General features: G+C 44.9%; 1 protein-coding gene across 3 annotated transcripts; it reads right to left on the reverse strand.

Annotated features, from left to right (window-relative positions):
* Positions 1-2,094: 2,094 nt before the first annotated feature.
* On the reverse strand, positions 2,095-22,805 carry PLAT (plasminogen activator, tissue type). 3 transcript variants are annotated; one of them, XM_075062805.1, is made up of 15 exons: positions 22,624-22,701; positions 18,288-18,441; positions 15,246-15,346; positions 14,201-14,240; positions 13,633-13,764; positions 10,953-11,066; positions 10,394-10,568; positions 8,981-9,072; positions 8,539-8,710; positions 8,081-8,166; positions 7,488-7,683; positions 6,290-6,426; positions 6,074-6,214; positions 4,171-4,316; positions 2,095-3,271 (listed from the first exon to the last, which is right to left on the reverse strand). In XM_075062805.1, exons 3-15 carry the CDS (start codon positions 15,306-15,308, stop codon positions 3,113-3,115), a joined length of 1,653 nt encoding a protein of 550 aa, XP_074918906.1. In that variant the 5' UTR covers positions 15,309-15,346; positions 18,288-18,441; positions 22,624-22,701; the 3' UTR covers positions 2,095-3,112. The 3 variants fall into 3 exon arrangements, with proteins under 3 accessions (XP_074918906.1, XP_032630431.1, XP_074918905.1); XM_032774540.2 differs by lacking the exon at positions 18,288-18,441 and having other exon boundaries at positions 22,624-22,805; XM_075062804.1 differs by lacking the exons at positions 18,288-18,441; positions 22,624-22,701 and adding an exon at positions 16,751-16,840.
* Positions 22,806-27,355: the final 4,550 nt, after the last annotated feature.

Here is a 27,355-nt window from a genome sequence, read left to right on the forward strand (position 1 = left end):
TGAAGGGCTTATGAACAAAGAGCCCTCCCTGCCAGCATTGCTTGTGCTGAGTGGTGTTTTACTCTGAGAGGAATCCCATTGATTTCTGTGGAATTGCTTGAGGAATGTGATACTAATCAATGTGAGTAAGGGTTGCAGAACAACTGAGTAGTACGATAAGAAAAACTGTAGACAAATTATGTATGTGCAAGAGGTAAGTGTGACATATAATGCATTGTGGATGGTTTAGATTACAGTTTTCTGTGTTGTAATGGCTTAAATGTCAGTGTGACATTTGGGAGTGAAAGAGGAGGGGTAAAAAGTTTGAATTTTTAGGAGGATCTTCAGTGACAATCCTGAGTATATAGGGCAGCGAGGCTATTCCAGGCATCAAGGGTGACATACAAAAGGATTAATTTTTTTTCTGCTGACAGCTCCATCATTACTTATTTGACCTTTTTCTTGTCTCAGTGTTCAGCTGCCTGTCAGAAGAAAAGCAAATGGAAGAGTAGCTGGTGTATTATCAAGGGTAGAATCATAGAAATGCAGGAGTGGAAGGAATCTTGATAGGTCATCTAGTCCAGTCCCCTGCACTGAGGCAGGGTTAAGTATTATCTAAGCCATCCCTGACAGGTGTTTGTCAAACCTGTTCTTAAAAACCTCCAGTGATGGAAATTATACAACCTCTTTAGGTAATTTCTTCCAGTGCTTTATTATGCTGCAGTTAGAAAGTTTTTCCTAATGTCTAACCTAAATCTCCCTTGCTGCAACTTAAACCCATTAGTCAAGTGTGTGCCTGTCCTGTGTTGATTCATACATTTTGGACTTTAGCACTGCTATGAAGCAGTTGAGCTGAGCAACCCATGTATTTTGTTTTGCTGCTCATACCAGAGCCAAACTCAAATAGTTGAAGTTACCAAAGCAAACGGGGCCAGGACAGAGCTTATATTCATTGCATTGTTAGCTCATAGTATAACTTGCATTTTGTCCCTAATGCCCTAAACTCTGGCTCAAACTAAATGGTACTTTAAACTCAAGCTAACTGGCCCATCTGGTGGGATAGGATGAAGCTTGAGTGCTGCTGGAGCTATTAATGAAGTACAGATGCATTATAATGAATCATAGAATATCAGAGTTGGAAGGGACCTCAGGACGTCATCTAATCCAACCCCCTGCTCAAAGCAGGACAAATCCCCAGACAGATTTTTGCCCCAAATCTCTAAATGGCCCTCTCAAGGATTGAACTCACAACCCTGAGTTTAGCAACTCATCAGTTTTGCTAATCAAACCCCTGAGTGTACTAACTCAAACCAGCTGCTGCAATGAAAATAAACTCTTAATCTCTTGTGGAATCTCTCTCAGGTTGGCAGCTGTATCAAAGTCATAGAGAAATGGGTCTAGAAGGGCTCTCATCCTGTTGGGATCCAGGCAGTGGTTGGGCCGAGCCTGCCCACTGCTAAAGGACTTCCCCCCAGCCTAAGGGGAGGATCCACAGGACCTAGAAGCCAATTGATTCCGGGGGAATAGAAGGGCTCTCATGGTATAGGTTTACTTAATCCTGCCTCTGAAATTAAGTAAACTTTATACCATCCCTGCCCGGTGTTGGTCTAACCTGTTCTTAAACCTCCAATGAGGGGGATTCCACAACCTCTTTGGTAACCTGTTCTAGTGCTTAACTATCCTTGCAGTAAGAGTTTTTTCCTAATGTCTAATCTACATCTGCCTTGCTACAAACAAGCCAATTCCTTCTTGTCTTACCCCTTTGTGGACAGGGCAAATAATCAGTTACCATCTTCTTTATATATTTGATAAACCCAGTTCTTCCAACCTTTCTCACAGGTCATGCTTATTAAAACTCTTAGCATTTTTGTTGGCTCTCCTCTGGACTCTAATCTCACATCTTTATTAATATGTGATGCCCAACATGTTATGCACAGTACTCCAGCTGTGGCCTCAGTGTTGATTAGAGTGGTATAATTACTACCTGTGCCTTACATATTGCACTCCGTTAATACATCCCAGAATGATGTTTGCCCTTTTTTGCAATGTAAACCAGTCTTTATTACCTCCAAAGTCATCATTAATATTAAGTCTGTCAATGAAAACAAAGCTAAATTCAGAAGACCAATATAGTTTAATATTCCTAGAGATAAGCCTAGGCTTGCCAGAAAGTCAGTATAATGGTAGGAATTATACTGTCATACAAAAACACAAAACCGACAAATACAGGAAAGTTTAAATATTTGTATAGTATAAAAATAATCTTTAAAAATGCTGCAGGAGATAAGTGTCACATTAGAAGATTGTTCTGAGCAAGTGGATGGACTCACAATATGTTTGTGCCTATGAGTGAACTGACATCAGGCAAAGTGCTCACTTACTCTAGGAATCCCACTGCATGGAACCAGAGTGGTGATAGAACATGATCATATCCTATGCTTTTCAGTGTATGTTCACCTTCAGCTGCTTCACCTGAGATCACAAAACTTGGTTTCTCTCTTTGCATCCTAAACTATGATCTCCTTTCACTGTGTCTGCCCCTTCTCTCAATTTTCAAGGGCACCTTGGGGAGGTAGGGCTAGTGCCAAATCTCAATATTTTTATTTTAAGAAAATATGGAGGTGGGAGTGGATTTAAGCAGCAGCTCATACCCTGAAGTGGAAATGGGACATGGTCCAAGCTCTACAGTGCAGTTACAGTCATGTTTCCCTATACATACTTTGGAGTATAGTGCAAGTGTCATAATCTTACCCTCTAAAAGAGAGAGAAGATGGCTTCCAGAGTTTACTTGTGCCCTTTTTTGCCTTCTGTACACTCTCACTACTGCTGTGGGATGCATAGACTCTGCTGTTAATCCCTGTGGGGGTAGAACTTACTTTTCATTCTGCCTATATGACCTGGTGCACAGAAAACAAAACAAAACAAACCCATGACTTCTAATAATCTCTAAAGAGAGAGAAAGTACCTAAAAAGTGTATGCCCTTCCCTCCACTCTGCTGCATGCCTGCACCCTACAGGGGAGTGATCCTAGGGCATCTGTGTAAACAGCAGCTTCTGTCAGCATCCTTTGTACCTCCTGTAAGGGAGGGATGGGGGCATGACTGCAAGGCCTTGAGTGGTTCATTTTCCTCCTTCAGGGTTTCATGTTGTCCTGAATCCAGTCAAGGTAACGAGTCACATTTGTGTAGATGCCTGGTGTGTCTTTCCGTCCACAGCCTATTCCCCAGCTGATGATCCCAATCAGATGCATACGATTATCCTTCATACAGACCAGAGGCCCTCCGGAGTCACCCTGCAAGGAGAAAGCAGGTTAGTAAGAGGTTCATTCGCTTTCTTTACTTGCTGACTGGCTGCTAAGCCTTCCCATATTAGATTCCCCATGGATACTTCCTCTGCACTGCCAAGCTTAGGCTTTGTATAGGGCCTGATCTTCAAAGGTGCCATGCTTCAAGTACAGTCAGGGAAAGCCTCTCTGAAAAATTAGGATCTGTGTTTACTAGGATAGCATCCTATACCCTTTCTGCTATACCAAGGAAAAAAGTGAGATCCTACAACACTTCCCAGCATCATCCCTTTAAAAATCAGAGTCTGAAACTCACATGAGGAATCTTTTAAAGTACAGTAATCCTAGAAGAATCTTGGTCAGGTTCCCCCCTGCCCCCAAACTGTGTAAACTGGTGACAGTCTAATGCTGTGGTATGTAGAGAACACACTCATTAGAGAATTACGGATGCTGATATGTGGGGCTTTGTTTCAGGAACTTTAACTATTTGTGCCCCCCAATTCTGATGCTACTCTCCCCTTTGCCTGTTAGTCCATTCCCATTTCTGTTGGGCAGTGCCCTATCCTATGACAGACCCCCCTGATGAGCACCTCCTCATGTTCTGTTTCTGTAAAGGAAAGTTACAGGAAACCCTGCACCAGGTGGGGTTTCCTGCCCAGCTATTGGTAACATTTCCTGCAGTTTGAGTTTTCAATGCCCATTGTCCTAAGTTTATTTTGGTTAAATGTGGCCTCTTTTCCTAGCTGCTGCGAAGCTTGCAGCATCAGCAAGGGACAGTCTTGCTCCAGAGCCCACCATAGGCTGATGCAGGGCTGCATTTGCTCTGATTTTTTGGAGCATAGTGCTTTGTTAGCAACTATTTTCTGGAGGAAACTAGAGGGAACAGGTAGGCGCAGAGGTAGGTTTACCTTGCAGGCATCATCCAGTTGCCGGGTGTCCCCTGCACACAGCATGTTTTCAGTGACTGTCTTGTTCAGGTGCTGTGATGTGCAGCGACTAGCTGGAAACAGTCTGACGTGACCTTCCTTCAGCCTCTCCGAGTAGAAAGGAGAAACTGCAAGAGAAATGGATGTATTTGGTTGGAGGGGGGAAGCAGAAGTTCCTTGTAAATGGATAGGTGAAGGGATAGGAAGGGGACTTGGGAGGTACTGAGACTTAGTGAGGTGGTGGTGGGGGCAACAGATAGTTTCTGGCTCGAAGGAGGATCCTGGGGGTTCACATATCTGCTCCAAGGCCTATTCCAATCCCTCCAGATCCCACTCCCTGGCACAATGTCAGCTGCTCCAGTCCCTGTGGGTCTGGAGTTTATGCAGGGGCAGAACCCACACAGTTTCTATTGCTGGAGCACTACCCCACCTGTCCCCAGATACCTCTGTGGTTTTGCAAGTCTCCTTCCCTCTCCCCATTCCAGAATTATCATCAGAGAGAGCAGAGTTTCTAAAGTAGGTACAGAAAAATCTCAACTCTTATCTACTTGAGTCACTTTTAAAATCCATTGGTTTTGTTTTGGCACTGGGAAACTGCTTCGGACCTAGATGGGACAAGATATAGCTTCTCTCAGCTGGCTGTAGTGTCCTAAATTGCATCGACTGAAAGCCTTCCATTTCAGCCAAAGTTTTTATTTGATAAAATGGTTTAAGTGTGTAAAGTTAGGGAGTAGGGGTGGGGGGAAAAAAGGAGGTAGGGAAGGGTATTGTGAGCTCTCTGAAAGGAGTTATGGGTTATGGGGATTAAACTTGCTCTAATGGAAACCAGATGTCCTATCTGTGTACATGCAGACTCGAGCCTATGTAACTGTGTAACTAAATAGGAATGCATTATGGCTCTACTGAACTCAGAAGGGACAAAGCTTTTGTTTTGGGATGTTAATATCTTGGCCATTTTAAGCTTCATTGGGCTGAAGCTTGGCAGAATAGTTATCTGTCAAGTGATTTTTTCAGAAACATAAAACTTGATTTCAAATGAGGTTTCACCAAAGGATGCTTTTCAAGGATTAGCTTCCTTTAACGCTTTGTCACTTAACCCTCTATTTGTCTTAAAAGTACGCTGATATACAGTTGGAGATATAACTACAGCAGCAGGGAGAGGCCCCAGTCAGAATCTGGGCTCCACTATGCTAGATCCTGCACAAACAGTCAGCCCTTACTTTGAAGGACATGTAATTTATTAAGAGAAAAGATGCAAGAGTAGGGATAACAGGCAATAGGAAGGAGCCAGGGGAGAGAGGAAGAAGATGGCCATAAGAAGACTTACTTTCATCAGACAGCTATTTGCATATCTAGATGGATAAACACTTTTAAAAAAAGAGCCAACTAAAAATAATCTAGGTGTGGTTTACTTGGCTTCTAAACATCTGTTCTTCTTGCTGTTTCTCTTGTTCCTGTTCTCTTACTCAGAATCATACAGACAGTGTGCCTTACTAGAATATAGTGGTGCTATCTGCAACTGTGCAATAATCCTTGACAGGAGAATTATTTCCAGCTGAATGAGAGTGAGGGAATCTTTCTACATATTAATTGAGAAGAGGAAATGCAGAGTTAAGGCTGCCATGTTCCACCTAGCTCATTCGTTGTGCTGGAGTCTTGCACCTCCCAAAATATTTCCAACTGTCTGTAGGTTTCAGACAAGGGACAGTTGGAACTCACTAGGGTGCTACAAGTATAACTCTGGGCAGAACTGAGGTGTACAGTCACTGTAATGCTAACTACAGTAGTAGTGATTCCAGGGATCACTTAGTTCTTTTTAAATATGAAGGTAAGGGACAGGAGCCCTGTGGAAGAATCCCTTACATAGAGTACATCATCTCCTTACATTCCTCATGCTTGCCGTAGCCAGAGATCTCACATTCCGTCCAGTCAGGCAGCCGAAGTCCTGGCTCTGGGAGGCAGACAGTGCGGACAGTGTCCGTTTCAATAGCACACTCTTCTGACCCAGACTTCAGCTGTAACAGAACTGAAAAGAAAATGTATAAGAACAGGCTTTGGCTGGTGGTGCAGTTTCTGAACATGTGGCTAGGAAAGTTCTTACCTATATCATTGTCATAAGTTTCTGGGTCAAATTTGCTATGCAGGATGTATTTCTCCACTTGGAATTGCTGCTCATTCTCCTCAGGGATCATTCGATAGGTTCTACCTAGTACAATCTTTAGACGGTCGACACTAAACCTGGACAATGAAAGAGTTTTGAGTGTCCCCCAGCTTCAACTCCAGAGACCCATCCTTTGAAGATGTCAGCTACCCAGCAGGAGCTCAACTTTCTCTCATGTAGAATTGTTACTCTCTACATACTCAGTCAGTCTAGATTTATATTCAGGGCATCCTTGTCTCCCTCATAGCACCGACTATTGCATACAGTGGAAAAGTTCATCTGCTCTCCCTTTCTCTCTCTCCCCTCACCCTGTCATGTCTCAGGTTCTATTCTCATTGCCCTGTATAACAGATTTATTCTTAGTCTCCTTGAGATATCTTATGTCCCATAGCTTGTTTGCCTCTCAATTTCCTTTTTTGATGCTGGCCATGTTCATCTTGACCATCTCTTTACTGTAGGACTTCCGGTACCTCCAGATGCTTCCTTTGTATTCTCTCTCAGAAAAAAAATAAATAAATCAGATAATCTTTTCTTAAACTCAGTAACTAGAGTAGCGTGCAGGGTTCCAGATGGGATCTCGATGGAGCCACGCACAGTGAGATAGGAGTCTCCATGACTGTAGTTAATTTTCTGTAGAAAGCAGTCACTGCAGCATCCCTCCCATTCTCCAGATTTGAGCCTAGCTAAGCAGATGCAGGTTTAACTCACAGAGAATGACATTGTCAGTCAGCTGCGGAGGTTAAACCCCACTATTCCTACACTATAGTTCTTAAGTACAGTAGGCCTACCCAGAGACCATAGCCTAACCTTCCTTCACTGTGCTACTGCTGCAGGAGTGCTCTCCTAGCTGCAGCAGTGAGGCAGGTGATGAGGGGACCTTTGTATCTATTTAAGCTGTCCTACATCCCCACCGGTGGTGGTGATGAGGAGGATCTTACTCCATAGCTGGGAAAGTAATGTAGGGAGTAAGAGGTTCTGAAGGGCACAGTTACTCGGACTTCCTCTGCATGCAGCAGCTCCCACCGTGGCTCAGTGTCTCGGTAGTCAGGGCACTGGGATCTCTTTCTCTCATTACTGCAATAGGGAGACCCAGTATCTAGTCCCTGTGTCAAAGGCGCTAACTGGATTCTTCTCTCACCTTTCCTGGAAACAATGGGCAGCTGACAGGACCCAGCAGGAGTTGATCAGGATTCCTCCACACAGGAAATGCTCTCCAGTCACTCGCCGATACCTGGCAAAAATGGCAGCCTGCCATGGGTGGGAGGTGATGTCTGTATGGAGGCCACCTTTAATTCGGAACTGGGCCACTTTGTGCTGCCGTAGGCCACACGTGGCTGTGAATGACAAACACAGAAATAGGCTTTGTGCTGTGGCCCTTATTCTGCTCTCTCCCCTCTCATGGGCTACAAAGCTCCATGTGCTTAGCATCTGCTGAAGCAGCACTCAGCACAATGCTGTTGATGACCTGATTTCTCTTACCCCCTGGAAACCTGGCACACGGGCAGGAAAGAGAGCAAGGAAGCCCTGCCTGTGCCCTCCATTCTGCTGCCTTCCTTGCAAGTCTGGAAGACACACCTGTGTGGAGCCACAGACTCCCCTGCTGCTCTTCCACAGCTGCAGTCCAGCTCCTACTTACTGAAAGGGGCTTGCGTGTGACAGTGGCAAGAAGCAGAGCAGTAGGGATTCAAAGGAAGAGAAGACGGGGAGAGCAAGTGTGGAGATGTCTCTTACAGCAGACAGGCACGTCGCAGTATTCCCACTTTGTCTGGCCTGCCTCCAGCACGTGGCACCATGGCCTGGAGTCATTGTCAGGGTTTCTGGAACACAAAAAAGGGGCGGATGTTTCAGCTGCTCACACTCCCATTGGATCTGTAGAGAGCCTGGTGGGGGAGGGGACAATGGAGAAAAGGATTGTTTTCCAAAAACTGTATCCTTCAAGTGTAACTTAGGGACAAGGCCACCTTCTGAGCTTTCACTGGAGGATACCAGAGCTGTGCCTAGTAGTATCTGCAGAAAACTGCATGCATGGAGTGACATCACAGATAATCACTCTATGGCCAGGCTGCATGTTCCCTGCAGTACTGTGTATCCCTTACATCCTAATTCACGTAACAGGTCAGAGCTGCACCTTAGGGAGAATGGGGCAAGGGAGATTCCTTTTAAAAATTGTGAATTAACTCCCTACCTACCGGCAGAAATTGTGGCTCTCGAGACCCAGCTGTTTGGCATTGACCCGCCAAGCTGTGTAGAATTTGTTGGCAATGATTTTGGAGTCCCATCTCAGACAGGTGGCACCGGAGCTGGTAGTGCTGTGGCTGCCCCGGTACTCTATGCCCTTCCCAGAAAAACAGTCCTTCTCTCCTGCAACAAGAAATCTGAAGATTAACTGATTAGTACCAGCTGCTAACTATTCCCAGCATCACCACCTTAGCTGTTTATATAGTGCAACTAATAATCACCCACTACATCAGTAAGACTGCTGAAGTCTGTGCCTTTTCAGCGAGAAAAGTTAGAAGCGTACATGTAGTTTAAAGTGCTCAATTCTGCAGCCTATGGAAATGTCTGTGGGCCCAGGGAACCCTTAAAAAATCTAGTCTCCCCAGCAGGTATCCCCTCTGCCCCTGCACATACCTTTAAAGCAAGCAGGTGTGCTGCAGTATTCCCAGGTATACTGCCCCCTTTTGTAGACATGGCACCAGGGTTTGGAGTCCTCATCTGGGTTCCTGAGAGAGATGGTAACATTGTGTATACAACTCCATACCAATGCACAGTCCAGCCCTTGCAGTCTGAGTAACTTGAGGAATGTTGATTGTTACATGGAAGGCAGGAGTGTTGTTTTTAGCTTGCACGTATGCAATGCTGAAGCAGAGAGCACTCAGGATTGGGTTTTTTAAGGAGGGTTTGGAGAGGCAGGTTGCGGCTAGGTAGATTGGCTCAGGAAGGGAGTTTCAGGTACAGAGGCAAAGGTGCGAGAAGGGAACGAAGGGGGTGATTAGATATGCAGCTTGAAGCAGAGTGAAATCCCCTATGAGAGAGCTGGAATGTAGGGCCCAGGAAGGAAGTAGCTTCCTGGCCCGTTTCCACATACAGTCCCCACTTTGTCATGGTACTGTTACAGGGAAACCCTGTCATGGGCAATCTCAGCAGATCAGATGTGACCTTCCTTAGTTTCCCCTTCATCTGCTCATGCAAAGAAGAGTTGTCTTTTTCAGTATCAAATTCAAACCCTTTTATTCACATGAAGCGCCACAGTCCACAGACCCCTTATGCTAAGCACAGTTCCTCCCAAAACCCCAAAGCAAAACAAGGTTACAGCAGCTCTTCAGTCACATGCCAAGGTCACCCACCCAAGAACCATTAGCCACTCTGTTCCAGTTCATTGTGAGCCTGCTTCGGGCCTCTCTCCAGGCCACCACCCTGAGAATTCCAAGACCAATTATCTCCCATCAGTGTTCTCCAGTAGCCCCAAGTCAGGTCACCCATGAGAGGGCCCGTCACAGTGTTATACTCCCTCACACTTCATCACCAATGAGTCCTACCCCTGCTCCTGTGGGCCAGCCGCAGCCTCTTGCTTCTGAGCCCAGCTTACGCTGACTAAGCTGGTTCTTCTCATTCCTAGGGGTTTCTTCACAAAACTTCCTGCAACTTGGCAGGGTTCCCAAGCAATAGCTAGTCCTCCCAACAGCTTACCTCAGCACTTATTGCTGACAACTCACAATTACTGCTCTGCTTCATCTGTTCTCAGGCAACTCTCTGCTGCTCCATCTGTCTCCCTTCTATTCTCAGACAACTCTCACCTGCCCCTTTATAGGCCTAGATGCCTTTTCTTAAACTCAGTTGGGAGGCAGCTAACCAGTCAGGTGCATTGGACCCTGCTTCACCTTAAAGGGGCCAGTCACCCTGTGACAGGTCCCCTACACTGCATAGTCTTCCTCCACCCCATGCTATACATATCACTGTGATCCTCCCACCCTGCACATACACACAGCACCACACATTGTATACCCCATCACTACAATGGCAGTTCCTTTCCCCTGCTCTCACCTGCAGTAGTTGTGATTGCCAAGTCCCAGTTGAACAGCATCTGCTCTCCGCCCATTGTACTTTTTCTGAGCCAAGGCACTGATATTCCAGTTTAAGCACTCGCTCCCACTCTCTGTCACGCTCCACGTCCCCCTGTATGTTACTCCCAAGTCTTTATAACATGTGACTTCGGTATCTAAGCAACAGGGAAACAAAATGGTAGCTTCAAACTGGTCCCACATGGACTCTGCTTCCCTCCCATGAGCTTCTGAGAGCTGTTTTCTTATGGAGGGGACCCCAGGTACCACAGTCACTAGCCCACATAAATGCCTCAACAGTCTAGACCCCATGTGTAGCAGAGGGTATTCAGCTCCGAGGCTAGAAAGTATTTATCTATGATCAGGCCGGAGCACAGGTATCTTCCCCCCAGATGCAGCCTTAGATCCCCTGTAATATTAGCTCTGAAATAAATAGAGACAGCATAGCTCAGGGGCTGTTACACTGCAGCAGCCTCTGGGTAGGCAAACCCTTCCCCATTCCCCCAGCCATATGTAGCTGTACTCACTGCACATGCACTCACCTATCTCACAGTGCTTCCCAGAGAAGCCTTGAGGGCACTGGCAGATGAAGTGCAGAGGGGAATATAATGCCTGCTTGCACTGCCCCCCATTGTAGCATTTCTTGTCAGCACATCCTGTCAAACACACACAAGCCAGGAAACCTCATTAGATTTCACATCCTCAGGCAACCATGAATATCTCCCCATCTGAGAAACTGATGTGGCCCAAAAATTAAATGAATACTTTGCTTTATTTTAAATAAGGATGATAATATGGAACACGTGAATAAATGCAGTACACCTGTTGGAAATGAGTGTCTAGAAATGAAAATTACCACATCTGAGGTGGAAGGAAAAGTTAAAGATGTTCATGTGCTCAAATGTGGGGGGGACCAGGTAATTTCCATTCCAAATATGGAAAGAACTGGCACATGAGACTGCTAGTTGGATAGCAAGGATTTTGAATAAATCTTTCTCTTTGGGGATAATACCATATGATGAATACTTAACATCATGCCTATATTTAAGAAAGGTGCGGGGGCGAGTGATTGGGTAATTACAGACCTGTTAGTCTGATCTCAGTAGTATGCAAGGCTTTAGAACAAATTGTGAAGGAAAGAATAATTAAATGCATGGATGTAATGGTAAAGGCGATGTAATGCAACATGGGTTTACCAAAGGTAGGTTGTGCCAGACTAATCTGATTTCCTTCTTTGAGAAAATAACTGATTTTTTTAAATAAGAGAAGTGTGGTAAATTTAATATACCTGGACTTCGGTAAATCATTTGACATGGTACCGCATTGGATAAGGAACTGGCTAAAGGGGAGAAGGCATTGGGTTGTGCTGAAAGGTGAGTTATCGGACTGGAGGAAGTTACCAGATGAGTTCCTCAGGAATTGGTCTTGAGACTAATCTTATTCAGTATTTTTATTAATGACCTTGGCACAAAACTTGAGCATATGCTAATGAAATTTGCTGCTGATAGAGTTGGGAGGCATCTTGAGGAGGATTGGAATATTATACAGGAAGATCTGGATGATCTCGAAGATTGGAATGACAGAAATGGGATGAAATTCAACTGTACAAAGTACAAGGGTCTAATAAGATTTTCTACTACAAGTCGGGAGCTCATCATTTGGAGGCAGCAGATGAGGAGTGAGACCTGACTGTGGGGATCCCTCACAGGATGACTATGATCTACCAGTGTGGTGCAGCTGTGAAAAAGGCAAATTCAATCCTAGGATGTATCAGACAAATCATTTCCAGTAGAGATAGAGAAGAACTAATGCCATTGTACAAGGTATCCTTGTAAGACCTCATTTGGAATACTGGGTACAATGCTGGTCACTCATGATGCAGAGAAGAGCTACTAGGATGATCAGGGGAACAGATCTTAGAAAGGAGATGTGAAGGACTTGGCTTGCTTAGGAGATGTGTCTTAGAAAGGAGATGTGAAGGACTTGGCTTGCTTAGTCTAGCAAAAAGAAGGCTGAGAGGGGCTCGGATTACTCTGTATAAAAACATCAAAAAGGGGGTAATTATCAGGGAGGCTGAAGAGATATTTAAACTAAAGGACAGTGTGGGGGCACAAACAAATGGATATAAACTGGCCATGAACAAATTCGGGCTGGAAAAAAGACTGTTCCCAATAGGACTTATCGGGGCAAACAACTTAGTTTTAACGGAGGGTTGGACAAATTTATGAGTGATGGTATGATGGAGTCGCTTGTGATGGTAGGGGCAAGGCTCAGCAGTCCTAGGGTTCATTTCCAGTTTGTCTTATGTTCCTAAAAGCTCATGCTTCTTGGTTTCAACTGGCAACTGGCAAGGGTCAGAAAGGGACTCCCCCCACCTCCATGTTGTGGGTTCTTTTTTTTTTTTTTTTTAAATCCCCTTCCTCTGAAGCATCAGGCCTGGCCACAGCTAGAAAAGGGACATTGGGCAGAGTGATTCAGGACTCTGAGGTGGCACCTCTGTATCTGGTGCTTGACAAGCTGGTTCCTGCTCACATGATCAGGGTATCACTGACCCCATATGTGGGGTGGGAAGGAATTTTTCCCCAAGTCAGTTTGGCAGAAAGCTTGTTTTTTTTCGCTTTCCTCTGTGGTTCTGGTCACTTGCCAGGATTATTTGGGTGTATCTTACTTAATCATTTCTCTGCCACTGCAGGGGCCTGAGACATTGGTGAATTTTTATCCGTCCTATTCTCTCTCTGTGGCACACAATAGTGTATTCTCTTGTGGGCTGTATAAGTTTTGCTCTAACTGCGGGTGCTGCGTGGTGCTAATCTGTGATAAATAGGAGGTCAGATTAGATGATCCCTTTTGGCCTTAAACTATGATCTGTGACCTCTCCTGTCAGCCTCCTTACTGCCCCTTTCTCTCTGGCATGTTGCCAAACATATATCTTGTTTCCTGCCGCAGGTACAGCTTGTACTCACCTCCACCCCTTTCCTCCATCTTCCTCACTCAGCATGGCACATGCTTTGGCTCTTATCTCCACTTACCCTCTGGCCCAGCCTGCATTCTTACTCCTGCTTCAATGAGTAGGCCCATCCTAGTGCATCCATGAAAACCCCAGATTATATGTGCACAATCATCATTCCCTCGAGAGCAGAGTTCCCCTTTCTGTCTAACAGGGCTGAATGCTGGAAATGCAGATGCTCCGCTTTCCCTTCCCAGCTCCTGCTTCATACTCACTTCTGACAGGCACGCTGTGGCAATGACTCCGACTGCTCTCACACACACAATATTCTACTCTGCCTCCTGCAGATCGTAGCCAGGTCTCTCTCTGCTGGTAAATCTGTCTGGATGAACGGTCAGTGCAAGTGGCTGCAATTGGAGACAGGAAACTCTCCTTAGGAAAAGGCAAATGGGGCTGTCTGACCATAGAGGCTCTGCTCCGCTCCCTTTCCTGGACAGCAGAATGATCCCCTCTGTTAACAGAGCTCTCTTCCCTTCCCAGGCCAGAGCTGCTTTGTCCCTCTCCCTGCTGTGCTGTTGGATGTAGAATTCTGTGCTCCGCTAGCCTCTTTTTATGTTTGTAGGAAAGGGGAAAGATCTTCCTTGTCTTTTGAATCGTGTTAAGAGATTATAGCATGCTGGCTATGTTCTCCACCATGGCCAAATCTCTGTCAGTACAGCCTATGAGAATGGGCATAGTTGGAGCATGAGCCTGGCCCTGGTTTCACGTCCTTGGCACCAGCCTGCTTTGCCTTGGGCACATCTGCTTAGCCCAGGTTAAATGGGTTTCCTCTCCCCTCCTTACCTTTAGATCTGGCTCCCCGTTTGAGGCGCACAAGGAACTCCTGCAAGCAGAGAAAGAGGAAGTCTGAGTGGCTGCTGTCTTAAAGATTCAATTACCAAGTGCTCCCAAAATCTGGACTCCTTTCCCAGACCCTGCAAACCTGGAGAACTCTGAGACACATTCCCACTCTCCCCAATGTGGCATTCCTGGTATTGGGGGGAGTGTCTTAGACACACCTATAATAGTCCAGGATAGCAGGGACCAAGCACAAATTGGCTTATGTTCCTGGGGTTGCGCATTAAGGATCCTTCCAGTTGCACACAATTTACATGTGCTAACCACCATGCACTATTTCTGTGTAAATGCCAGACATGAGAATTTAGGCAACAGCCCTTCCCCAGTCCCAGAGGTAGAGGGAAAATCAAGTGGAGCTATTAAGGTATATGAAATAGAAATACTTTCACAAAGAACATTTGTTTAATCTGGTCCCAAGTAACACAAAGCAGCACAAATGACTGAAGGGTGGAGTGGCTTGCTAATGAGGAAAGATTAAGAACTGAGAAAGTTAGAATTTGTCTGGATCTACAGTTTTGAGGCCACACAATGTCTGAGGCTAGGGGATATGGGAACCTTCTGCATAAATTCAAAGGGTCAAGTGTAATTGAGGATGGTAGGATGGTGTAAGTAAGACTGATATGGGGAAATCAAGCAAAGGCTGACCACAATGGAGACTTTTGTAACAGTCAGGGGTATCTGGCTGTGGACAGTCACCCAAATAGAGCGATGGAAGGTGCATTGCTTGATACAATTAAAAACTGCCCTGGATAATTCACTGCAGGGAATGATCGCAGCCTGGACTCAGGGCTGAACTTTGGGACCCTCTTAAGGCTTTTCTGTCTCTGACTTCTATAACTGTGTAACTCTGCCCCTTCTCCTGACCAGCAGAGACCAATGGAGGCTCCGGCAAGAAGAGGTGAGAGTGCTGCCAGGCCAGGGCTAGGGTGCCAAGGGGTGCCAGGACCCTCCAGGGATCTCCCAGAGTGGAACTGGCATGTTGACCTCTTACCTGGCACTGCAGAGCGGTGATTGCTGCCATCAGCAGGTAGAGACACAGGAGTTTCCCTTCCATCCTCTGTGTTTTCCAGTGTTTCCTTCAAATCTATGAATCTAAAACAACAAACAGAAAAGGTGAGCAAGGAGCCTCCAGTGTGAGCAGAGGCTGATATTGTCAAAACACACAACAAGAACTTTTACCCACACAGCTCCCAGTGATTTCCAAAGGGAAGGAGGCTTACAGGGAGTGACTAAATCCCTGAGCTGGCTTTGCAATTTGAGAGCCTAGAAGCCTTGGTGTAACTTCGAAGGGCCCCTGACAGTCTGGAACCAGACCCACCTCCCACTGCTTAAAGTGGCAGGGGGAGGAGGGAGGGGTTGCAGACCTGGGAGTGGGGAAAATAATAAAATAAAAGTTGAACTGCATCATTGAAGGCTGCATTTCATTGTTACCAAAGTTGCTGTTCCCAGGTTATGATAGACCCCCCTGCTTTTTTCAGACCACTTTAAAGCACTACCACCTCCCATAGGTAAATGGCAGAAACCATGTTCCTGGGCTCTGGCACTAAGCAGTGCCTATCTGGCACTACTTGGGATGACATTGGCAAGAGACAAGACCAGTTCACTTCTCCGCAGGCTGTGGGATTCCAAGGGTGCTGAGTGGCAGCCGAGAACTCTAGACTTGCACAAAAGAAATTGTGACTCCCAGATTTGTCTAATAAAACAGACTACAGTGTCTCAAGAGAATCCAAAACAAGGTGTCTGAAAGAGTAGGAGTGTCTCAGTTGGGGTGTCAGCTCTCGGGGGCCCAAGAGACACCCGTGCTGAGCAAGAACTTGCTGGTTCCAGTCTAGGTCTCAAGTCTGTGCGAGAGGGTTTGCAGATGGAGTTAGTAAATTTTTTGCGTAGAATCAGAAGCCTGACCACTCCCATCCTTACCCCCATACACACACATGCTGTCACTCAAAGGATAATGCTGCCTGCCGATGGATTGGTTAGCACTGGATGAGGGAAAAGGCTGAAGGGCCAACAGGGTGTCTGACGGGTGTGGACAGCACTAATCAATTTAAAGGACTAGATCTGTTTTTTCAGTATTTTAACCTCCACTTCCTGTATGGTCTGGACTTTATTTTCACTATCATCCTGCCCCTCTTGCAGGCAGTTGAAAGTAGGTTAGTTGGCTAGGATGCTAACTTGTGGTCTGGCACTCCATTTCACTTATTCAAGCATGCATTTCTTTCCTTGACTCACTTCCCTGTAGTCACAACAGTTTCTCATTCCCTTTAATCTACCTCAGCAGCTGTCACTTCAGACAAAGCTCTATTCCAGCCCTTATGAGAGATCTTAACATCTTCTGTCCCCCACAACAGTAACCTTGGGGAACAATCTGTTCCTGCACAGTTCATTAGCTCATCTGATGTGACTGAGAGGAAGAATGGACTTAGATCTCTGCCTGCATCCATCTCTTCCAATGAATACATTACTTTCCTTCTCTCCTTCCCCTGTCCTCTTTCTTACCTGGCTGCTTGGAGCTGCCCTGATCACTGCTGATTACAGTGGGACAATCCAGGCTCTGAGGAGTTCAATAGTCTTGTGTGTTCCCTGTCCTTTTACTGAGCAGCATTTTCAGCCTCCTTTGGTGACAGACTTAATGGCAGCAACATGAGCTCTGATCTCTATAGCTCAACTCTGCAGTGGCGTCTCTGCCATCTCATTCTCTCCAGTATCCCCTCCCCCAGTCTGTTCACAAACAAAGGCAAGAGACAGGCAGTTTTCTTCTCTATAGCAGTAGAGAATTACTTCATGGTTTGGGGAAGTTGTTGGAGAGAGGAGAGAGCCGCATTGAGCACCTTGCGAAAAGCTTTTATCATACAACTTCAGTCCTAAGCAGATTAAAGCATTTTTATATATAAAATTCTCCAGTCCAGACTGTCCCTGTATGGAGCCAGGCACAGTTCTTGTCCTAACACAAGTAGAACACCCTGGAATAAGGGGCGTAGGCATTGAGGGGCTCTTTGAGGAGGTCTCTTCCCCACGGGGCATTGCAGCTTTGCTCTGGTCTCATAGCACTACTTTCATCTCTGTGACCATTCCCTGCAAAGGCTTCCTTTTTCTTCAGTTAGCTCAGTGACCTCGTAGCAATAATAAAAGATTAGGGAAAGGAGGGTATATAAGCAATCTTCTGCAAATCCTGACCTTGAGAGCATGAGTTTAACAACTACAGGGGGAAGTTCATCATCTTTTTCAGAAATGTTACTGAATTCAAGAACTTGTAATAAACCTGACTATCTAACCAGGAGTCACTGGGATGATAAAGGGGCTCTATACTAATGTTAAGGGCATGTGGTACAGCAGAGGTTAGGATACTGAGGAAGGTAGATTACAATTAGTATACAGTTCATGGGGACTCCACTCTGGGGGCAAAATAGCACTAAAGGTGTTTTTCCACGTTTCTGAGCCACAGATGTTAAGGTCCTGATCCTGCATAACACAGGCCAGCAAATTTCACCAAGTGTTTTCTAGATCAAGCCTATAATTAAGTATCAGATATCTGGTTCCAGGTATCATATTTGCCTGGGTTAGATGGTAAATTCCTAGGTACAGGGACATTCAGTAAAGTGCCATATACTTGCACAGCTCCCTTCAAGTAAGTCATTTTCACCTAAAATTATACTGGGGACATTTTTTTCCAATTGAACAAGGTAGGATACACTGCCAGAGTGGGGAGACTTCTCATGAGATTGCTAGTGATGGCCCTCTGTACCCAGCATGTAAGATTTCAGAACCCCCAGTGTTACTGGTGCTGCAGTCAGAAACTGATTTTTTTTGTCCATCTGTCATGTAAGTAGATTCTCATTACATTGTGACAAGAGTGTCATAAAATTAAGGGATTTTGCTTCTGTCTTCCTCCAAGAGTGTACTGACTGCTCTAGATAGCAGGAAATAGGAGTAGCAGCAAGAGGATTTTGTTTCCATATCTTTTATCAGTTTCTAAATTCTAGGATTATTCTGCAGTCACAAATATTTCTGCCATAACATTGATCTGCTCTCTCACCTTTTCTCATTTTCTGTCTTCTCTGTTTGTCTACATCAGGCGTCCCTGAGTGAGCAGAAAGCTGGCCCAAATATTTGAAAGAACCGATATTTCATAAATCTGGAGTTCAGTCTCTGCTGTTTAAATAAAGCCAGTAAGGGCAGCTGGAAAATGGCTGGCAGAATGCAAAGATGACAGATTAGTCAGTCATCGGGTCAGGAACAAAAGCAGAGAGAGAGAAAACGAAAAGAAGTCTTATTTTAAGAAATGGGGTTTGACTAACGGAAAAGCGAAAGATGCAAGTGAACTATTCCAGGCCCTGAATCAGAGGGAGCAGTGGTAACATCAGAATGTAGGCTGCCATGCTTCATGATAGGTCTGTAAAAAGTGGGGGATTCAAGAGGGCATGTGAGAGGGTTACAGGTACTTTAAAAAATCTCCTGATGTCAAACCTGGAGAAACAGTTTTGAGAATGCACATATATTTCCACATTTCAGTGGTAAAGTCCCTGGTGTTCACAGAATCTCCCAAGAAAGACTCTCAGGGCCCTGGCTTTACAAAATATCTTTTACAAATAGGTCCCTGCTGTATAGCAGTCCTTTTATAAAATAATAATAAAAAAAAAATTCAGAAACATTTTCCAAACAGGCGATGATTCTCAGGAATATGGACATGAATCTGACATAAGCCTCTGAAGTCCCCAGAGCAAACTAGCATCTCCATCTTTGTTACCCTAAAGTCACAACACTGTTGATCTAATCTAGTGCCAATTTATTACGCAGAAGTCCTCAGGCTGCTGCCTGAAATCAGAGCTATGCTATGACTTCTTTGAATTCTTTCAGAGTCTGCAGTATAACCATAACTTGATGTACATTAGCACCATAGGACCAATGTCACTCTTGCCAGCCAGAGGGAGGCTGCAATTCCTCCTCTTAAAGCAGCACATGAGAATGGAGGTTCCTAAACCTCATTAAGGGAAGTGAGACTATTCATCGGGAAGGAAGAATCTCTGACCTAATCCTCCAGCAAGTATCTATCTGTGGAAGAGTGCATGAGCCATTTCTTCTGAGGGAATTTAGGGTTCCCTGGAAATAAGCCAGTTGTGGCAAAGTCCGAATTTCCTGCAGTAGAACAAAGTATTGGAGTTAACCTGGGTAGTCACCTAGCAAGAGTCCGACTATGTGGAATCAGGTGGAACCGGAGCTTGGGTAGGAAAAAGAAGGAATCAGAGATGTTTTTATGTCCTGAAAGGTTTTGTATTAAAATCTTGGAGACTGGTATGAGAAGAGAATCTTCCATTTAAAAAGCACCAGAACTAATTAAAGGAAGAATTAAATATAAAACAAATTCTGTCCCAATTACACTTAGCTTGTTAGTCAGTTTTTAATGTAGTCTACTGTACACTCTAGCAGTGGTGACCTGCAGCTCATATCCTTTAATTTTCTCTGTACCAGATAGTGTTTCCTATATCTCATGGATGTCATCTGATTCCTTTGTTCCAATAACTCTTGCTTTTCGTTCCAGCCAGCACCTCTCCAATACACAGAAATGAGTGCTAATCCCCTCTCTGTAGCTGTAGGGCAGTTTTGATGTCCAGTGTGCTTGGAAGGCTGGTAACTGATGTTTGCCCGATGTATGTTGTTAGTCTTATCCCTGGCCTCGGCTGTGCCTTACCCAATCAGAGTGTTCTGAATGATAAGCCCTATCTCGGAAAGCACATGGATTTCCAAAAATATTAGAATGTTTACATGGATAGAAGCAGAGACCTTCTAGCAATAATCTTTTTCGCCTAGCTGCCTCTGGCCTAGTTATGCCTGTTACTTTAACCCTCAGTGCTTCGGCCCCTGTGACCAGCAAATAGATTCCAAGGCCAGAAGGGGCCATTGTGATCATCTAGGCTCACCTCCTTATATAAAGCAGGCTATAGAACTCCTCCAAAATAATTCCTAGAGAAAATCTTTTAGAAAAACATCCACTTGTGATTTAAAAATTGCCAGTGATGGAGAATCCACCATGACCCTTGATAAATTAATTCAGTGGTAAGATAGAAAGGGCTGGATTTACTGTGCTGACACTTTCATTCTGTATAAAATATATTAAAGGTAATCCAGGTCATACTATGCTTTAATTGATGTTGTCACTTTAAAATTTACTTTCTGGCTAGATTCTTATGGAACTCTAAACAGATTAGAATCTGCTTGATTTGTGCAGACCTGGGGCATTTAGGTAAATGGGCAAATGTTTTGTTTTGAATGAACTAGTTTCTTGTCTGAAGTTAAGTAGAGAAACAAAGAGGAGGGAGGGGAAAATAGAATGGGGAGAGATGAAAGAGGAGATTTGGCTAGGATAAGGTGTTTTTAAAATGTCTGGATTGAGGTTTTAAAGGAATGTATTAAGTGGTTTGAAGCCCAGAGAGGGTGTGCACTCCAGGGTCTCCAGGACCTGCTGTGCTCAGTTTGCACAAACACCTAAGGAGACAGACCCTTTCCCAAAGCATTTACAGTCTGACTAGAGCAAAACCCCCCAGGCTGCCTTTTATAGAGATCAGTTAGGGAGTCAGTGCAGAGATTAATGGGCTGCACTTTTAGGGATGTCTACACTGCATCTGGAAACAAGCCTCCCAGCCTGGATCCACAGAATTGTGGTAACAGGTTCATGCTGGCATTCTAAAAATAGCTGTGTAGACAGTGCTTTGATGTTGCAGCTCAGGCTCTCAAGCCACCCTTTTCTCCCCACCATCGGGCTTCAGATTCCAAGCTCCAACCTGAACTGTAGTGTCTACACAGCTATTTTTAATGGGCTAGCATGAGTCTGTGGATCCAGACTGGGTGACTCACTCTCTCCCAGATACAATGTAGTGCAGACATGCTCTTAGTGCAGCACCATCCCAAGAACAAACCTCTGCATAACACCAAGTGAGCTGGGTAGCATGTAACTAGTCTATCTGCCTCATGATGCTTTGCCACCCTCCCCCAGAACCACATACCTGGATCCTGGTGCACCTGCCTGATGATGTCATAATAACCTTTCACTAAACAAAGCCGGGGAGCAGTTCTGGAGTTAGTGCACGTTATGCACACGTTGTGTTAGTAGCATAAAACTCATTACCAATCTGGAATCAACACAGCGAAAGGATTTTGCATTCTACAGATATAGCTACGTCTCTGCAGATGTCTCAGAAACAAGAATACTTTGAACTTCACATGTTCAGCGTTAAAGATTTAAGCATCACAACTCTCCTCAGCAATAGGCAAATAAATGTTACTCCCAATTTAAAGGTGGGGAAAGCAAGACCCATGGAGGTGAAGTGACTCACTCAAGGTCACATTACCAGTCTGAGGCAGAATAGAGATTAAAGGTCAGGAGTCCTGACTCCCAGTCCCATGCTCTTCTCATTAGAACCCATTGCCTTGACTCTGGATTTGGAATCAGTAGCTGTTTGCCATTTGTGCTGATACTTCTCTAAGCTGATTTAGCTGATCAGAAGGGCATAAAGTCCGGGCCTCACTGCCACTCCTGTCTGCAGGGAGAAAGAGCCTTAGTGCCTTTCTCCCCTTTACTGCCTGCTGAGAGGAGTTGTAGTACCCCAATCCTGTACTGAGCATTGTGGTGCCTAGTTTCTTACTGTTTCTTCCTGTCCGCCACCTCCATAGCCAGGGCATTTATATTTATATCCTATCCCTTCAGTGTCTCTGAAATACACCATTCTCTTGACACCTGTGAAGTCTGATTTACCCTTGGGAATTGTTCTGAAGATTTGCTGTAGCTCTGGTTGTGTTTGGGAAGAGGAAGAAGCCTAGAGAGCCCACGGAGGCCCCTCTGTCATCCCTGCTTAGACAGGAATCCTGAAGAGAAATGTGCAGTCTGACCTCAGCCCCTCTCATGAATACGACAAATGATAATGTCACAGCTGGCACTCTCGGTCTTTTGTTGCTTTTGGAAGATTTGTTATACCTGTTTTTTTTTATTTATATTATTATTTTCTTCTTTTTAATTTACACTATTCTTTTCTTTTTCTCTGTGAACGGGGCTCCTACCCAAATGCAGTTCAGTGCCAGAGGCTGTCAGTCCTTTAGCTGCTCCACTTTTCCCTGACTTGGGGGGGTAGCAAGGCTTTCCTGAAAGAACTGGAAAGCACCATCTGTCCCCAGCTTCATAATTTTCCCCAGAGGCTGAAAAGAAACAGCTAAGTTAAATTCCACATTCTGAAGCACTGTGCATCATGCTAATTAATTAAGAAGTAATAATTAATATCAGAAGTGTGACCTTATTTGCCCCTGCTCTACTCTTATTGCAACACTAAGTCATAGGGGGAAAGGGAAAGACTCTGCACAGACAGGTGCAGATTCACACATACCTTCGGTTCTCTTCTGTATTCTGCTGATGGTTTCCTTTCAGTGCAGCCTGGATGTGCTTTGAATATGTCTAAGCTCTGATCTCTCTAAATAGCTCCAGTGTCCTTCTTAAAATGCCAGTCAAGGGGGTGGAGACTTTACAGGGGGGTGGGTGGGACTTTTTCTCCCAGAGGAAAAGATACACAGTGGTAGGCTGTGGTGATGAGGTCAGGATGGGCTGGGTTAGTTTTTTCCAAAGATGAGGGGGAGGAAGTGCCTGATGAAGTCAGCAAAACACATCCTGGCTTTCATCCAATCAGTATTATTCATAGTCCTGATCAGAATGCAGTTAGTGACTCCACGGCGTCTCCTTTTGGTGCCTTCTCTTTTCTCTTGACTCGTTCTGAGAGCTAGGAACAGATCAGATCAGTGCCACTTACAAAGAGAACCTTCATCATGGTTCCAGGAATGGCGGGGAGAAAATCACCCACACAATGCCTCAAGATATACAAAAGTTCATTATTTCCTTGGGGCATCAGCTTAACTGGTGCTGTACAAACTATAGAGAAAGACCATGTCCCTCCTCCAGGGAGCTTTCCATGCTAAAGCAGCAGATGATGCGGTTCAGGCACGTAATGCACCAGGTGTCCATCTCTGAATGGTGCCTATTCACATCACTTGAAAAAGAGACACCGATCTGTGAGTGGAACAAAACCTGTCCTGGCAGCCGTAGAGAGCACAGAGCAGTGTATGGGGGAGAGGACAGGGCAGGAAAGGGTGCGAGGGAGATAATTGGAAGAAGGGGGAGAGAGACGAGGACCTCAACAGAATCCCTGAGTCCAAACACAGCAAGATATTGGACAAATTGAATCTAGGTTTGAATTTTGCAGTCTGAGGCCTTGTGCTGGGATAATGTGCTCCTAGCACTGGAGATAAGAGCCTCCATGCACCCAGTCTACCTCTTCACTAGTGGATGCTACACTCTCTCAAATGGCCACTGTTCTCTAAAGGTTAGGCCGTTGCTCCTGTGTCTTACATGTTTGTGCAGGGCCACCCACATTGATGATGCTCTTAAAATAGAGGCTACCTGATTTTAACAACAACAGAGGTTTGAATTCTTATTGCCCAGTTTCGTTGTTAACCACTAGGATCTTTATACACACTGTATCTTTAACACAGAGATTCCTTAGCTTTTCTCTTTGCTCTCAGGAGATTCTTGCTGCCTCATCTGAGATCCTGGATATTCCTCAGCCTTTTAGTGTAGCCCCACATGACTGTCTGTCACCAGGTCACATTATTAACACTCAGAAATTAAATTGTCTGGGGAGCTCATTAGGCTCTTGGGAAAATAGACATTGGGTGGGAGGCTCAAGGCTGGAGAGCATTTTGGGGGGAACTGGGAATAGCAATTTAAGAAACAAGAAGTTAAATTATTTTTCATTATTTGAGTCCATCTAAGGCTATAACTTTGATCCTTAGAACCAACAACCTAAAACCAGTAATAACCAATTAAAGCCCTTCAGAAATTCCCATAGGGACAAAGATGATTTATCCCACTAAAGGAGGGATTGGGTGGAAAGACGAAACATGACCTCGAACCTTTTTGTCACTAACTTCTGATTCCCTGAGGCAGATTGGATTGGGTTCAGATCATAAAGATGAAGCATTTGGCTGAAATAGCTGGAAGCAGCATGAACTGCAGGCTCCTTTCCAGGAAAAGGCCACAATAGGCTGCTAAAAAGGAAGGAATTGACACTTGGTTGGTTTGCTGTCAGTGATGGGTGTGGAGGGGAAAGACTGGAGAGTTTGTAATGCTTTATGGAAACCCTGATGGATTTTTTAGAGCAGGAATGGTTGCCCTGCCAAGGCACAGATGAGTTCAGTCCTAGAGGAGCAGTCTGAGAAATTAGCTCTCTTATGAGGAATTTTATACAGTTTAAGGTCAGAAGGGACAATTAGGTCATCTAGTCTCATCTCCTGCATCAGTAAATACTAATGACTTGAGTATATAAGACAAGGATACTACATATGGGGGGTTATGGAGGCAGAGAAGCTGCTGCAGAGGGGCTTTTCTCAGAAGAGAGGGCGATCTGACATATAGCTCTATAGGTACTACTGTATGTAAGCATGAAGGGCAAAGGACAAGGTGGCAGCCTTAGAGCTGAACACTATGACACTATCATTGCACACAGGTTTACTCTGATGAGATAATTGCTGCAATAACAGATTTGCGGAAACTATGAAGAAGCTGATTCAATAGGAATCAGATTCCTGCCCTCAACTTCACACTGAAATTACAGTCTGATAGTATGTCCAGGGAAAACAATGTGTGAAAGGCTGTCACTTTCAGGAAATAGCTCAGTGGTTCTCAAACTTTTGTACTGGTGACCCCTTTCACACAGCAAACCTTTGAGTGTGATCCCCCCCCCCCAATAAATTAAAAACACTTCTATATTTAACACTATTATAAATGTGGGATTTGGGGTGGAAGCTGACAGCTCACAACCCCCCACATCATAACCTCATGATCCCTTAAGGAGTTAGGACCCCCAGTTTGTGAACCAATGAAATAGCTGGAAAGAGCTCCTGTCAGGCTCTGTGATGAGGGTTACCTGGCACCTTTAGCAAGAGGAAGTACTGGCCAGGGCATAGTTGGGGAGAAGCAGGGGGACATTGCCCCCCCAAACTGCAAGCCTCAGGCAGGTGCAAAATCCCCCCCTCCCATTGGCCTGATTGGAACTCCCCCTCAGATATAGAAATCAAACTAAGACTATGCTGGTGAACCTTTGAATTTGGCATGACTTCCATGCAGTGAGGAGATGCCTTCCCTCTGAGGCCTTGTCTTCCCTTGCCTGGGGCCTTATCACATCCTTCTCTTCATGAGTCACTCACAAAGCAAGTAGTAATGGTGCTGTTGGGCTTGGGTATCAGATCTGTGGACAGTGATGTAGCATCTGATTGAAGGGCAGCTCGACTATCAATCAGCTGTTGCTGCCAGGGAGAGAAACTGTTTCTGTAGCAGTTTGACAAAAAGGTGACAGAACATGTCTGCTAACTGAGAGGGAAAGGGTACCATTTGACTGTGAATTAAAGACAGACACAGTCTGTCTGCTGCTGGCATATCTCTGCTTTCAGATTAAAAACAAAACAATTTAGTGAAGCTGGAGTTTGGATTGTTCAGACAAATCAGTAGCTACATGGAAAAAGCATTCAAGGTATTGTGCAGTGTGATAAAAACACAGCTCAGAAAGCCAAGGAATGGTCAGTTACTATAAAGTTTAAGAACAAATATTGGAAAGTATGGAAATGCCCAGGCCGGGGCACTTAGAGACCTGGGTGCAGGGCTGGAATTTCTAATGGCAAAGACAAGCACAAAGAAAACTCTCTTTTTTGTCATAACCTTTCAAGACAGTTTTATACATTAGAAAGAAGCAAACTAAAAACAAGCAAAAAGGCCCATCCCAGCTTTCTTCCTGTGTAGTTACCTTCACCTTCATGGAGCTGCAGTACTGGTGGGTGAAATATGGATGAGACACTTTTGTACAGCTTACAAGCTGCCTATCAAGAGTGTGGCTTTATTGCTGGTTTCACATCTCTGTGATGCTTTGTTGTTACTGCATCCTATGATCTTGCCATGTATAGGGCATAATTTTACAATCTTGGCTTCAAAGGTTTGTACACAAAGATATGCCAGTTCTGTGTCTAATGACACCTTTATATTTGATATCACGTGCACACTTGAGAAATAATAGAGAAGACTCTTTTCGGTTCATGAACTAGCAAAGTTTGTATGTCTTTCTGTGGTTTGTCTACGTGGTCATCAATAAGTCAGAGTTTTGACAACTATGGTGCTGTAAGAAGACAAATGTTCTCTTCCTGGGACAAATCTGGGAATTAGGGATCGATAATTTAAAAAGCTCTAGTTTTAGCTTAACTTTAAACTTCTTGGCATTCCAGGATGTGTGTTTTAGGGGAGGGGTTTCATATGCTTTACCCTTTAAATTAATGACACAAATTAACCTTAACTCCAACTTGATTGAGGTGTTTGTTTGTCTGAGAACCTCCTTAGGTGTTTAAGTCCCCTGCTGTAGTAAATTACAGCTATGTAAATTAGATAACACTTACTCTAGACCATATTAGTGGTAATTAGCATATTATGGACTTCTGATTGCTAGACTGCAACAAGATGTTTCCCAGGCTGCACCTGCAGACATCATAGTGTTCTTTAACCCATCTAGTTCTGCCTAGGTGCTTAGAAGGATTATGGACCAAACACATGCAGCTGTGCTTCCCCCATTCTGGGGTTGCTGGGAGACAATTCAGCTACTGGGGCAAGCTAGGGCTGCCTTGTGCATTGTGGCAGCTAAGCAATTGCTAAGTTACAGGTCTGCCTTGGATATGTCTCCTCCTGCCTCAATACACCCCCTTCCTCTATCAGCCAATCCCAGAACTGACCTTGTGTCCAAATAGGACTTTTGCAGGGTTGGCATGCTGCTGGCAGAACAGGCTTTTCACTTGGAGAGATGTGTTCTGTGTGGGGACCGTTCACCAGGGAGAGGGCCTGTGGCTACTCTTTGGCTCCTTTTAATGGCTGTAAAGTGGCTAAAGGGCAACCATGAGTCACACTATAGGAGCTTCTGTGTCTGCTGGAATCCCTGTGGGGCTAGGAGATCAGCTGGCATCTGCAGGGGTTAGGCAATCCACTATTGTTTGTTCATAGATACTGAAGTTCTTTGAAGAGTTTAGAAGTAACCC

Source organism: Chelonoidis abingdonii, chromosome 2, assembly GCF_003597395.2.
Source record: "Chelonoidis abingdonii isolate Lonesome George chromosome 2, CheloAbing_2.0, whole genome shotgun sequence".
Lineage (NCBI taxonomy): Eukaryota > Metazoa > Chordata > Testudines > Testudinidae > Chelonoidis > Chelonoidis abingdonii.

Excerpts from the sequence above, each read along its gene's own strand:
- PLAT (XM_032774540.2), bottom strand. The coding sequence starts at position 15,308 with ATGGAAGGGAAACTCCTGTGTCTCTACCTGCTGATGGCAGCAATCACC. Across the intron at positions 6,427-7,487 it reads GCCCATTGTTTCCAGGAAAG|GTTTAGTGTCGACCGTCTAA; the intron begins GTGAGAGAAGAA and ends TTCATTGTCCAG. Across the intron at positions 4,317-6,073 it reads CTACGGCAAGCATGAGGAAT|TTTCTCCTTTCTACTCGGAG; the intron begins GTAAGGAGATGA and ends TTTCTCTTGCAG.